Genomic DNA, 14990 nt, shown 5'->3' with positions numbered 1-14990 from the left:
CAGTTAGCCAGTATAGTAATTGATCACACTCTATGATATAAGGGGTCCCCAACCTGTTAAGAGCTGGGCCTCAGAGCAGGAGGTGGGCATTACCGCCTGAGCTCCATCTCCAGTCAGATCAGCAGCAGCATTACAGTCTCATAGGATCCTGAACCCTATTGTGAACTGTGCATGTGAGGAATCGCGGTTGTGCACTCCTTATGAGAATCCAACTAATGCCTGGTGATCTGAGGTGGAACAGTTTCATCCTGAACCATCCCCTCACCCTTCTCCCCTACCCTGGTCTGTAGAAAAACTGTCTCCTATGAACCTGGCCCCTGGTGCCAAAAAGTTCGGAGACTGCAGATCTAAGATACCATTTTTGCTGCAGCTTACTTTGCTACTGTTACTACAATGTCATAGTTCTCACAAATTACAGTAATGAATGGGGTGTCTTAACATGGCACGATATTTTCCTTAAAGATAATTTGAAATACGTAGTTTTTTTGCTAATATCCTAAATTCCTCCATACAATTTCTTAGAATAATGTTTAATGTCTTGTGGTAGTTTTTGGTATTATTGTTACTACCCTCTCTGCCTTCCATTTATCCATATTTTGTTATTGGACTTGATTCTGCTTTTCTGTTTTCCCTGTAAGTTTACTCTCTCCTTATAACTTCACTATCTTGATAAATTTGTATAAAGGGCATTGAATAAAATTTAGAGAAAACACTTGTTGTTCTGGATACCCTTTGACATTTAAGAATGCTTGGAGGCAGTGCATGTTCACCGCATGCATAGTCTGTGTTGGGTGAGCCTCAGGTTTAAAATGGTGGATGAAATGTGGCACCACCTCCTGCCAGAGATGTAAAGTCCAGTGGAGGAGAAAGATATTATTAAATAATCATGAATAATAAATGCAAAATCATCACCATTGCTAGTGCTAAAAGAGATTATGTGTGTTTTAGAATAAGAGGATTTGGGCCCAGTGCGGTGGCTCACGCCTATAATCCCAGCACTTTGGGAGGCTGAGGCAGGTGGATCACGAGGTCAGGAGATTGAGACTATCCTGGCTAACACAATGAAGCCCCGTCTCTACTAAAAATACAAAAAAAAATTAGCCGGGCGTGGTGGTGGATACCTGTAGTCCCAGCTACTCGGGAGGCTGAGGCAGGAGAATGGCATGAACCCGGGAGGCAGAGCTTGCAGTGAGCTGAGATCGCACCACTGCACTCCAGCCTGGGCAACAGAGCAAGACTCCAGAAAAACAAAAACAAAAACAAAAACAAAAAAAACGAATAAGAGGATTTGACCTAACTACAGGCCATGGAAAGCTTTTCTGAGATGACTGCTGAGCTGAAATCTGAGGGAGGAGTAGAAATGTACTAAACAAAGCAGAGAGGGAGATGTGCAAATGTCCTGTGGTGGGGGTAGTGGTATAGGAGGGGGAAGATTGTGAGAGTCCAGGGCATGCATCAAAGACCGAAACGAGGCCAGTGCACTGAAGGGGAGAATGGGAGGAGAAGGAGGGGAGGAAATCAGGTTAAAGACATGGCCATATCACGTAGGACCTGGCAAGTCAAGTGAACTTGCCCCAAAGGATGGATTCCAATTCCCTAAGGCTAAATATCTAAGTTTTATTGTAGATACCTGATATGGTTTGGCTCTGTGTCCCCACCCAAATCTCACCTTGAATTTTAATCCCCATGTGTTGAGGCAGGGACCTGTAATCCCCACATGTCAAGGGAGGGAGGTGATTGGATCATGGGCGAAGTTTCCTCCATGCTGTTCTCATGATAGTGGGTGAGTTCTCACGAGATGATGGTTTTAGAGGGGATTCTTCCCCCTTCGCTTGCAATTCTCTCTCTTGCTACCATGTCAAGAAGGTCTTTGCTTCCCCTTTGCCTTCCACCACGATTATAAGTTTCCTGAGGTGGAACTTATAAGTCAAGCTGCGTGGAACTGTGAGTCAAACCTCTTTTCTTTCTAAATGATCCAGTCTCGGGTATTACTTTATAGCAGTGTGCGAATGGACTAATACTACATCCAACACAATTCTTACCCAATGACTGCTTGTTTTTGTAGCAATGCTCAAAAACTCCAAGTTAGCATTGATGCCTAAGTTGTAGAAACTCCAAATGGACAGAGATACCAAGTTTCTTCATGCCAATACATCTAGCTCTTGCCCTATGTTAGTGTGACTGCAAAAAGTAGGATTAAATTTGTTTTGAAAATTATCATTTGAATTAAACCAATTATAGGTGAAATTATAGGTGGATTATCAATGACATGGTATGGGCTGTTGAAATCCACTGTGCCTCTCAGATGTGCTGTAATAAGGTGCAGTACAATTTACAGTTTACACATTTATGAACCCAGAGGAAATGCTCCAGCATATGGCATGTACAATTGTTACCTTATACATTTAATTTTTTCTCTAACATTGGCTAGAAAAAATTTTACTTTTGCTTTATTTGGCAATGTCAGGGCCCGTTCCTTACTAGTATTTCAGAATTTTTAAATCTCGTGGTTTTAAAGTTAAAAAAGAATTATATAGGTCACCTAGTTTATCTCCTCCCGTTTCCCCTGGAAACATGAAGTCTATATATTTGGGCAATGTGAAAATCTCTTCTTTAATAAGAAGATCTGCAAAAATATTTTCTGTCAGAATGCACATCTGACATGTAATAAATTTCCAAGGATAACATTGCTTATTTTTGTCAAACACTAAAATACTATCCTTTGACCTCTTGCATTCATTAAGTTAGCCAAAAGTTTTCATATTATTGAGGATATTCTAATGAAATTTTAGAGCAGTTCCACGCAAGGAACTAATAGTATATATAAGAATGATTGGCCAGGCATGGTGGCTTACACCTGTAATCCCAGCACTTTTGGAGGCCAAGGTGGGCAGATCATGAGGTCAGGAGATCCAGACCATCCTGGCTAACACAGTGAAACCTCATCTAAATTAAAAATACAAAAAATTAGCCAGGTATGGTGGCATGTGCCTGTAGTCCCAGCTACTCGGGAGGCTGAGGCAGGAGAATCGCTTGAACCTGGGAGGCGGAGGTTGCAGTGAACCGAGATCGCACCACTGCACTCCAGCCTGGGTGACAGAGCGAGACTCCATCTCACCAAAAAAAAAAAAAAAAAAAAAAAAAAAAAGAATGACTGAAGTCTAAGAGAGGACCTGACAGCATGGTAAGAAAAAAGGGTCCACTAAGCCCTGAGATAAGGGATAGTTTTTTGAATTTAATTTATGTAAACTAAATGATTTAAAATCATTGTGAAAGTGTAAGGAATGTATGTGTAAAAAACAGGATGAGAATTAGATACTAAAGAGCATTTGAAGTATTGCAGAGCTTGGAGACCAACTAGAGAGTATCTGTACAGCAGTGCTAAGAGGAAAGACTCCAGCTAGAAACATGGAGTTTTGCTCACATGAAAGACACATTCTTGGCCAGGCATGGTGGCTCATGCCTGTAATCCTAGCACTTGGGGAGGCCAAGGCAGGTGGATTGCCTGAGCTCAGGAGTTCAAAGCCCGCCTGGGCAACATGGCGAAACCCCGTCTCCACTAAAAATCCAAAAATTTAGCCGGGCATGGTGGCGTGTGCCTGTAGTCCCAGCTGCTTGGGAGGCTGAGGAAGGAGAATCGCTTGAACTTAGGAGGCAGAGGTTGCAATGGGCCAAGATCTCACCACTGCACTCCAGCCTGGGCAACAGAGCAAGACTCCATCTCCAAACAAAAGATACATCCTTACAGTGCTTCTGGGAGAGTGAAGCAGGGATAAGTCAATATAATAAACACAAACTAACCAACATGATCACTTCAGTCCCTTTGTCATGGTTTGGTGTTCAGATATGCTACAAGTCAGTTCTTAAAGGATTTGTGGAGAGTGGAATGCCTGTATAAGAAAATTTTTTCAAGTATAAAACATCAACAATTTGATGTATTTGCATTTTGTCACAAACTAGCCTCTTTTGTTTTTAAACAACAAAAACTAGCTTTCCCTTTCCTGTGATCTGACTGTCTTCTGGGATCTCTGGCTTTGTCTGTGAGATTGAGTTGTCTACTCAACCCAAAGGGAGACATCCTGGCTCCTCAGGGGAGTGGTTCACGAATGACAGTCCTCCAAGCCCCACAGATAATTTATGTAAAAACAAAGCCCCCATGTATACACAAACCAAGAAATGAAAACAAGAGACATAGGTTTAGGAGGCATACAGATTTATCTTAATGCTCTTCAATTCTTCTACAGAAAAATACTATGGAAACCAGTCATTCACTGCAGTCCAAATCTGCCATAAAAGTGATAGCAAACAATGTACGGTGACACGAAATTAAGGGACACGGTTTGTGATTTGGGCAATTATTGGTATAGAAGCTCAAAGGAAAAGGACAATTGCTCTGAAAGTGATGAAATGACAAAAATTTATTGAGTACCACATTTGCCAAAGTTATTCTCAGCATCTTACGTGGATCATTTCATTTAATCTCACAATGGCTTGATGAGGTGAGCACTGTTAATTATCTATTCCTACAGGAGAAAACTGAAGCTCAAATAATTTAAATGGCCTAGGGTACAAGTAAGAAAATGGTAGAATCAAAGTCAACACAAGGCACTGTGATCAAGCAAAAAGGCTTCTCTGTTCCATCTTGAACTAGGACTTCTAGCCTGGATGATCACAGGTCACTCATAGCACTGCTGTCTCATCCTGACCAAGCCCGGGCTGGTGTAGAAAAGTGTGCTAAAATACTGTGGTCTGTAATGTTTGAAACTCTAACAAATGTTCTGTTATGTTAAACTTTAGATTTTAGTTAGCTGCTTTTTCAAATTAAAAAATACTATTTAAAATAATTAGCATGATTTCTTTTCAAGATGAATGTTTGGTCTTCTGCAGGAAATAATGAAGCAAAATATTTTACATTACTTACAAAGTTAAAACCCACAGAATACAGAATAAGTAACTGCAAATCTCAGCTCACTGGCTTTTAGAATGCCAGGAGACTTCAGTCAAAGACAGTGCAAGAGAAGTCAAACGATTGACCACAAAGTCACACGGCCTGATGATTTTATAGCTAGCGTCAGACACATCAGAGACTGGGGTCTTTGCACTTCCATCTTCTTGCTATGAATGTAGTCACTGATTTAGTAAAAATGTAGAATTGTTCATTCTGTGTCAAACTCAATGGCATACATTTTATCTTCTTACATTTGTGCCATGTGACATTTTTGACTAATCCATGTCCGTAAGTAAGACTGTATCAAGTCTTTCAGGTCATTAGGAGGCAAATGGCCTTCAATAAGCTACAATGTACATTTTTCAGAAGAAAATAGCCACCAGCCAACCCTCTCTTGAATTACCCAGTATGGTCTTTTCACCTCTATTTATGCACAGGTTGGGTATTCAAAATTTTGGCTTCATTTGGAGAAGACCACAAAAGATCAGGCTTTTATTATTAAAAAGAATGATTCTGCCTTTAAAGATCCAACAAAATGGAGCAAGGAACAAGTAGGAAGGAGCAGCAGAACAAAAGACAATTTTCGTCTTTTACCTTTCAAGCTGGCCACTAGCGCCAAACCTAAACACACTTAGGACATTTCTAATCCTTGGAGTCATTACCCTTAAAAAACAAAACAAACCTCAGCTACTCAACCAGTAGCATACATTTTAAATTATTTTTTGCCTTTTTGCTGTGTATTTTAATGATAGAAACAGCTATGTAAAAAGAATAACTTACTTTTCAGTTCAATATAAAAGCCATCACTGAGATAGAAAATCCTTGCAGCTACCACCAATTTCTTGCTTTTGACCACTGGTTAGCATTACCGTATTTCAGGAACAAGATCCCTTGTAATTAAATATGGTATTTCTAACATACGATACAAATTACGCTAGTGAAGGTATCCAGTTTCATCAACATAATTCCAGCATCATATTATGTTTAATAAATGTCACATACTGCAGGTTAATATTTTGATGTGATTGGTGAGGAAAAATTTTAGTTATAACTCTTTTCTTTGAATTAATTTCAATATCAATCATTTTTATTCTTTATTCATTAAAATACTTTCATATATGTAAACACAGATAATGAATCTAATAAGTATCTATTTTGACCTTCTTGACATCTTTCTATTGTTAGTTTTGTAAAGATTTCCTTTGTCTCTTGTTTTTGAATATTGACCTAAACAAATAAATGTGTGCAACTTTGTAAGTCAACATTTTACAATATATTCAAAACACAATTTCTTCTTGCACTTTACTACAAATAACACAATGGAAAGGCTTAGAAAGCTGTATGACATTTTTACTATACCCAGGGCTCTACTCTGAGATAGTTTGCTTGTCACTATTTCCTAAAAGTAAAGTGAAATCTGTTTGTACAATCGGAGGATTTAGATACCAGAGTTTCAGTGTTTGGCATACTGAGAGAAGCTTGAATCTCTCTTCTTCTCTTGCACTTCCTTCCCTACACATACATACACACACACACACACACGCACATACATATGCACACACTACCCAACAGTTGACTCTCTTCTCGTAATTATACGATTTATGCCAAATCTGTTTTCAAAAGTGCTTTGTTTTCAAAAGTGTTTTGCAAATGGCGATGCATTATTGGAAAATTAATATTATAATTATAAGAGTTAGCATTAAATTTTTTAAGTACGAAAATTTATTTTTTATTTAACCTTTTGGAATAAAGTTGTTATATAAACCAAGGCACATTTGTATTATACTAGTCATTTTTGCATGTTAATTTTTATTTTTGCTATTTTAAAATATTTTTACCTCTTATGTTTTCATTTTACATCCATTGGCTTTTAGATATTCCATTTCGGACTCATTTCTTTGATCTAAGAAAAAAGGTAGCCGAACAGTTGGGCTAAAGCGTGAAGCAGCCATCATCCAGAAACTAAATGTTCCAATTACACTCTGTCTCCCTCTCTGATTAATTGATAGATGAGGGTCCAGTCAGAGACATCACACTAACACAATTTCCCAAACAGTCGACCTAGCAGACGTGAGTTAGACACAGAGAAGCGAACCCAAGTTTGGCCTTCCAATCTCAACTACGTGGTTATGGAACAGAGGAAACGCTGGTCCTTCTTTTTGAGTCATTTTTACTCATTTTACCAGAGAACATATTTTAACAAGTAGAATAGTTTTTTTTTTTTTGGAGAACTGACAATTGGAATCTTGGTTTTTCAGATTCGAGTGATGTATTACGTGGATTATTCAGGTTGCTGAGCTTCAAAGCACAGCCCAAGACTTGAGATTCTCATGCAATTACAAGATTAAAGTGAGATAAACTGGCACTCACAGTTGTGGCAGGTGGCCCCACTGTATCCTGTCTCATCACAAGTGCATCTGAAGCTGTCCCATGTTTGCGAGCACTTCCCACCATGCTCGCAGTGATTGGGTACACATCTGTCAGAGAGAGAGACAAACAGAAATAAACCAACAAACAAATGAGATTTATGAGTGGCCAGATTCCAAGCTGTCTGGGCAATATATCATTTCAATGCCAGGTTGCCTTACCAAGGCAATTAATCCTTGTTAGTTTAAGCAGATTAATATGATTCATGATGGAAGGTGCCAAGCGCAACAAAGATGATGTATCACAGGCCTGGTGCTTCCCATTTTTTGAGTAAACAGTAGATACTAACAAACAACTGAGGGATTTACTTGAATATCACAGATTCATTTCATTTTTCTTTTACCCCAAAACAAAGACAGCAGCTAAATTCCCTCCTGGTGAAAGATCGAAGAAAAGTTGTCTTATTTCTTGTTTTATTCTATTCTTTATCAAGCCAAATACTGACTTAAAGAGGGATATCACCAAGTTTTTCATAGCAATTTGAGTTTTTGAAATAATGTCATGATAACAGCAATGAAAATACACTAACCTAGAAAGAAAAGACTTCTAAGACTTCCAAACACCTATTTCCCACTGGATAACTAAAGCAGCCTGCTTAAAGACGCAGCAAGTATAATTCAGAGGGAAAAAATACAGGTTTTCTCTTCAAATCCGTACCTTTTTATTAAGATGACTAATTGTAACTACGTAACTTAATCTTTCCGAACCTTAGTTTTCACCTTTGAAAAATAGGATCATTCTATCTTACAAGTAATTTTAAGGTTTGGAGATAATGTTCATGAAGTATTAATAGACAATTAATAGGCAGGAAATAGTGGGCCAATAAATGGAAGCTGTAGGTATCTGAAACACAGCCTCCAGGGCACAGCTGGACTGTACCTCAGAAACTGAGAGGCTGAAATTTGTCCTGAAACCTCCCTGTTTCAATGGCACAAACCCTTTCCTTTCTCCTGGTTCCATCCATCCGCTCATCCCTCCCATCAATTCCCCTCTCCATCTACCCCGCAACCTGATTTTTGTTATAATCTTGCTGAAGATGCTCACAGATAACAAAGGTATTCATTATGATGTGCCAGTATTCACAAAGGACATCTAGACTTTCACAGGGAACTGTCAAAACCAGGAACACTTTCCCAGATTAAAATAGCAGAATCTATAATCATGGGTCACAGGAAAAGGACAGATAAAGAGCCACCCTGTAAGCAATCCCTTCGTCATAATGCCCTAGCAGTTCCCTGCTACAAAATCCGATAGAGCTGGCCTCAGAAATAGCATTCTCCAACTCCTGTTCTCAACTGACCACTAGCCATGCCTAAAACCACCTGTAGCAGGGCTTGGCTCCGTTTGGCATGGAGCCCCTGGCTCTGACTAGCTGTACTGTTCTTCCACAACTTCTTACAAACTTTTACTCCTGCAACAAACATGGATTGAGCACTTGTTGTATGCACAGAACTATGGAAAATAGAAGATGACTAAGACTGCACTCACAGCCTTGCCAAAGAGCTCATAGTTCATATAGAAGTAGATATAGGATGTATGAAAACTACAGTGCAAGGAAGAAATGAAAAACAGCATAATTCAGGGACAAATAAAGTACTATGGGATTTCACATGAGGAATCACATGTACATTTTGGGCACAATTGAAAGCTTTTAGGTTGAGACTCAATAAATGGACAGGACTATAAGAGAAGAAAATGAGAGGAAGAACTTTGGGGAAAAACACAATATAAACAAAAGCATCTTGTTGAATTATCATGAGGGATGGAAAATTCACCCTAAATTTAATAGGCACTTACTTTTTATAAAATTTGGGCTCAGTGTTATCAAGGCTACAAAGATGTTTCATCTCCAAATTTGAGTGGAAGTGGGTGGGGATCTGATTCATGAAAAACGCAAACCCGGAAGAATTTGATGAGTCATAAAAGGTATATGAAATGCTATAGAAATTTGGATACTAGAGGAGTTACAGGTGGATGATGAACAAAGGGCTTCATAAAGTTCGAAACATTTCACCTGGGCCTGAAGAGTTGTATGTTTATGATTAAAATGTTGAAAATCGTTCCTAGCAGAAGAGGTGAGGAAAGCACTGATAAGGAGGTGGAAGAGTGAAAGTAGTGGGCAGTCCAGGGTTGTGAGGGTCCTTTCCTATAGCCACTATTCTGTATGGGCCCTGAGGCATGGGGACACACACAGCAGAAGGTGTTTACATCCAGAGCAGGTGGTTCTCCACATCATGGAAGGGAGCAATGGGCCAGACACTTCAAAATTACATGAAACTAAAACATCCTTGATACTTAATTTTGGAATTCAGTATGTATATGGTGTTGTATGGTATATTTGCTTTCTAAATTATTGTGGGTTAAGATTAGCTCAGCCTAATATTGAAAGTAATTTACATCAGCTCATTATATCAATTAATTCGGGGGAAGTAGTGCAGAAGTGTACTGAGTAGCAAAGGAAAACCAGGCTGGAATCTAAATGTGGTGTAAATAATGGGCAAAGTAGAAAATCATCTTGATGATAGAAAAGATTACTGTGTTCTTACACGCATGCAAAAAGCATATATCCATCAAGTGAGATGAATGAACACAAGTCATCCCTCTGTATCTGCGGGGGGATTGTTCCCCACCTCCCCCTACCCCATAGATACCCAAATCCACACATTTTCAAGTCCCTGTTATAAAATGGTGTAGTATTTGCATATAACCTATGCACAGCCTTCCATATAATTTAAATCATCTTTAGATTACTTAGACTTATTGTGTTGTTATTTTTTATTTTTCTATCTGCCATTGGTTGGATCCACAGATGGATTTACAAATATAGGGGTCCGACTTTTAATATTTTTCTTCTTTGAATATTATTATTTATTAATTTACTTATTTATTTTTGAGACAGAGTCTTGCTCTGTCACCCTGGCTGGAGTGCAGTGGCAGCATCTTGGCTCACTGCAACCTCTGCCTCCCGGGCTCAAATGATTCTCCTGCCTCAGCCTCCCAAGTAGCTGGGATTACAGGCGTGTACCATGACACCTGGCTAATTTTTGTGTTTTTATTAGAGACAGGGTTTCACCATGTTGGTCAGGCTGGTGTTGAACTCCTGACCTCAAGCATTCACCCACCTCAGCCTCCCAGAGTGCTGCGATTACAGGCATGAGCCACTGCCCCCGGCCGATTCTTATTTTTAAAATTGACATTCTCCCTATGATGATTATGGGTATTCTAATTCTTAATGGTGGAAAATGTTTTATTTTCTATCCAACTTGGTTCAGATATAATTGCAAACCCTATCACCATATATATTTTTTAAAAAGTTAGGACCAGTTACCAAGCAAAACAAAATACTAATTAACCTAGCTGCCCCTTTCCTGTTATTTCTTCTGTATTTCCACAGAAGCAGTAACCTATGTCCAATACACTATCATTGCATTGCTTAGCAATGGTTTGTTGAGCACCTGTCTCTTCTGAACTGAGAGTCCTACAATTAGGGAGTTTTATCTTACAATTCTTTATGTAACTAGGTACATGCTCAGTAACCACCTATTGACATGTTGACTGAAAGAACGGATGAATGCAATACTAGAAAGTTACACCACCAAGAAACTGAAGTAATTTCAGAATATCTCTTTTACTGTGAGAAATATAGATTGTTTGTATCTATGATTTTATTCTCACATCCAGATTCTTACGCTAATAAACTAATTTTTTTAGTAGCCACAAGGAATGTGTAATTTGTTTCACGGCGTGTCCCAGCTTGGAAGTTTGATTCACATAAAAAATGAATCAAAATGACTCGACTGCTTCTACTTGAGAATGACTTGACCGGGATCAGGAAGGTACAGGGGAGAAGTTGGCAGGTGTCAATTTCTTGTGATCAAGGGACTCCAGAAGAAGTGATGCATCCAATGAACTCGGGTTCCAGACAGCCCTGCCTTCTCCGTCGAACTCATACTTTTAGTTCCAGCTTTCAAAATGCTTTAGAATCAAAATGCATTTTATTGATATAAAATTCATTTAGACTTCAATACTTATAAGACAAATGAAAGCTATATTTTGGAGGTCAAATGGGCTGCAATTACTTAAAGCTAAATAAATCAACATGGACAGAGAGTGGCTGCTTAGATGGATGTCGCAATTCAATCCAGGGCTACGGATGACAGTTGCACTTTTATTTTACCCATAGCATCTCTTTTATTTCTGAACTTGATTTTAAATACAAAGCATTGGGAAATTTGGGATTCACAAATAGAAGAAACTCCAGATTTGTTTGTTTATAGTAGCTTACTTTGTAGTAAATGGATATTATTTAATTAAGCAGGGATAGTGGGAGAAATTTAATTTCAAATCCAAAAAATGTTAGCCTGACAGCATAACTGTAATGCCTTGCTAATCATCGATGCACCTTGAAGGTTTTTTATCTACAGTGTTTAAAGTTAAAATAGACATTTTAAAATAAAGTGAAATCAAATCTTTGTGTTACCTTTAAAACCGTATTTGGTTTTGTAAAACCTGACATGAAAACCATAGTGATAGCACCATGAGTCCAGAAATGCACATGGAAATGTGTTCTGGTGGCACCAAACGGCAATTAACAGTGCCACGTGTACCAGAGTAACTTGCTGTTCTGTATACACAGAATCTTTGGGACTCAAAAGTAGTGTTTCTCAAACCTTTGTGTGGATAGGAATCTCTTGAAAATCTTAAAGATTCTGATTCTTGCAGTCAGAATTGGAGTCTGGGATTCTGAAATCCTAACAAGGTCCCAGGTGATGTACATGTGGTCGGTCAGAGAACCACGCTTGGAATAACAAGGCTCTAGAGCATCACATTTCTCTGCAGCGGGGGCTCAAAGGAGAATGTAGATGCTGAGTAGAAGGAGAAACAGCCCAGGAAGGGAGCACAAGGAGGGAAGACAGCCTGCAGCCAGGGTTAACATGATCTATTCAGTCATTTCTCCTAAGACTTCTTTTCCATAGGTCTTCCTACCATGTTTTAATCTGATCCACTCAGAGTGACATATAATAATCTTTGTAATCTCATTTAGTAAATTAAATCATTTCTGCACCTGATTGTAGACTTCATATAATTCAGAGAAAGTGATCACTGACTATAAAGGCAGTTTCATTTCTTTGTAAAATCAAGTTCAGCATTCTTAATCCCAGGGTCAGCTAAGACGCTCCCCGTGCTTACATCACATACAAATAACAGTTGTAGAATATTTAATTTGCTTTTAGACTAATGCCAATTTTACACCTGGACATTAAATATGCCTTGTTCAAACTTTAGAAAAGACTGCTTCTAGGTTACTGATAGCTTATTTTTGTAAATGATTAGACCATTATTTAAAACAATTTATAAGTTATTATTCCAGTATAAATTGCCTCCTTAATTTATAAGTTTTCCCCTTCATCTCAGCATGAAATTTTATTTTTGCTTATTAAGACAAGAAATATATTTAGAATGCTTGCTTCCTTGAGTACTGTTTTTCATACTCCTGACTCTCTGAGCTGTTTCCATAATCATAGCATTTCTTCTGCATTGCCTTCTACCTTGATCTCAACAATATTTGAGTACTTTTCTTTCTATACTAATTAGATTTTGATTTCAGTTGAAAGGATATTCTCTATGGAGTGTCTTCTATTTATTTTATTCTGCCTTCTATTTATTTTATTCAAATAGAAATTATATAGAAAAGTGATCACAATTCCCGTAACTAATTTAATATTTTATTACTACATAACATTAGAGTGGTAAAACTAGAAATGCTAATGTAATATTGGTGGAGCTCCCTCAACAAGCGTGCATTTATAGAAATATTTAAATACTAAGATATTTACTGTACCTCCAACATTATGCCCAAACTTTTCATTAAAAAAAAAAATCAAACCTATTTGGTCTACATCTATTGATCATTATTTTGCTATGATGAGATAAGCAACTTAACTTGGGTTTTCTGCCTTTTAAACCTTTCTTATTATAATGAACTAGAGTTCACTTTATCTCATTTTGCTAATTTACTTAGAGCTCTACTTTTACAATATATTCCTCATTGTTTTGTAAATAAAATGTATTTTGAAAGATTGCTGGCTCACAGGAGAAGAATCTGCAAAACCATCTGTCTCTTCATCTGTCTTCAGGTTGAACTGTATTAAACCTAAATAAATAACCCTAAGTTCCTTTAAATCAGTCAGTCGCCTGCTCCACGTAAGACACTCTAAAACAAACTCTGAGAAACAAAGAATAAAGGAAGTTTCATTGTCAAGAAACTGCATTTATTCATGCAAACATAATTAGCAAGTGAGTTCTATATATATATGCCAGATATGAGAAATATTGGTATAGAATGAAGATCATAGGCCACTGTTTTATGTATGTACAGAAGTTTTATGGAATAACAGATCTTTGAAAGAAAGTTTAGACTTGGGTAGCCTGGAAGGAGGAGGAATCCCCTTCTACACGGAGGGAAGGCAAGGTCCCGCACGTTTACTTAAGCACAGAATATGGTTGTGAAGTAATGAATCAGTGAGTTTGGCTAGAGAAGAAAGTTTGCACACAGGAATGAAGATCACAGTTGTGGGTGCCCATGCCGCAGCCCTTTCCCCTTTCTTCCTGTCATCACCTTGCTCTTGCTCAGGTATCCAGCCTCCTTCCTGTGGTCTGTGCCTTTTGGAAGGGGATGCTATTTCAGTCTCCAAGGAACAAAAAGGAAAGAGCCAGGCTTCTTAACAAAGTCATTGAGCTGTTGCACACTCTTCTGCAAAATTTACAATCCTCTTCTATAGCAATAGAATTTACATCTTGACATAGAACCACCACCAGTCACAGACAATATTTTCCAGGCTTTAAGTTACGTGGCCCTGTGACTAAGTTGAAGGCAACGGAAGTGCCATGGGCAAGGTCTGGATGAAGCCCCTAAAGGGAAGGATATGTAGTATTTCTCTTTTTTTTTGTCCTTCCCAACCTCCTTCCAGAAATGAACCTGTGATAGTGAGAACTGAAGAAGCCATCTCAGAACAAAAGAGGGAATAAAAGGAAAATATCTAAGTAATCTGAGCTTTGGATGGCATATCAGCCCTGGGCCACCTACCCAAAGATTTTCATGAGAGGGAAATAGAATTCTGGATGTTTTAAGCCACTGTTATTTTGGGTCTTTATTATAAAACAAATAGGCCAGGTGCTGTGGCTCACACCTGTAATCACGGCACTTTGGGAGGCCAAGGCAGATGGATCACCTGAGGTCAGGAGTTCAAGACCAGTCTGACCAACATGATGAAACCTCATCTGTACTAAAAATACAAAAATTAGCTGGCTGTGGTGGTGGGTGCCTGTAGTCCCAGCTACTTGGGAGGCTGAGGTGGGAGAATTGCTTGAACCCAGGAGGTGGAGGTTGCAGTGAGCCAAGATCGTGCCATTGCACCCCAGCCCAGGCAACAGAGCGAAACTCCCTCTCAACAAAAACCAAAAACCAAAAACCAAAAACCAAAAAAAAAAAAAAAAAAAAAAAAAAAGAAAAGAAAAAGAAAGAAATAGAGAGAGAGAAAAAGAAAAAAACAACAAATACATATATCCTAACAAAAATAGGACTGCAGTTCCTCTACTTTGATGCTGGCCTATA

The 14990-nt window shown here is 38.4% G+C and overlaps 1 protein-coding gene across 1 annotated transcript in view; it reads right to left on the bottom strand.

The window, feature by feature from the left end:
- Positions 1 to 14990, bottom strand: part of CNTNAP2 (contactin associated protein 2) — a 2242274-nt gene that overhangs the window by 917793 nt on the left and 1309491 nt on the right. The window contains exon 11 of the mRNA XM_073009464.1: positions 7319 to 7425. Within this exon, the coding sequence (XP_072865565.1) occupies positions 7319 to 7425 (107 nt within the window). The remainder of the gene's footprint in view (positions 1 to 7318; positions 7426 to 14990) is intronic.

The sequence above is a fragment of the Chlorocebus sabaeus genome, chromosome 21 (genome assembly GCF_047675955.1).
Source record: "Chlorocebus sabaeus isolate Y175 chromosome 21, mChlSab1.0.hap1, whole genome shotgun sequence".
NCBI lineage: Eukaryota > Metazoa > Chordata > Mammalia > Primates > Cercopithecidae > Chlorocebus > Chlorocebus sabaeus.
The sequence above is the reverse complement of the archived record's forward strand: the minus strand, read 5'-3'. Positions and strand labels throughout refer to the sequence as shown.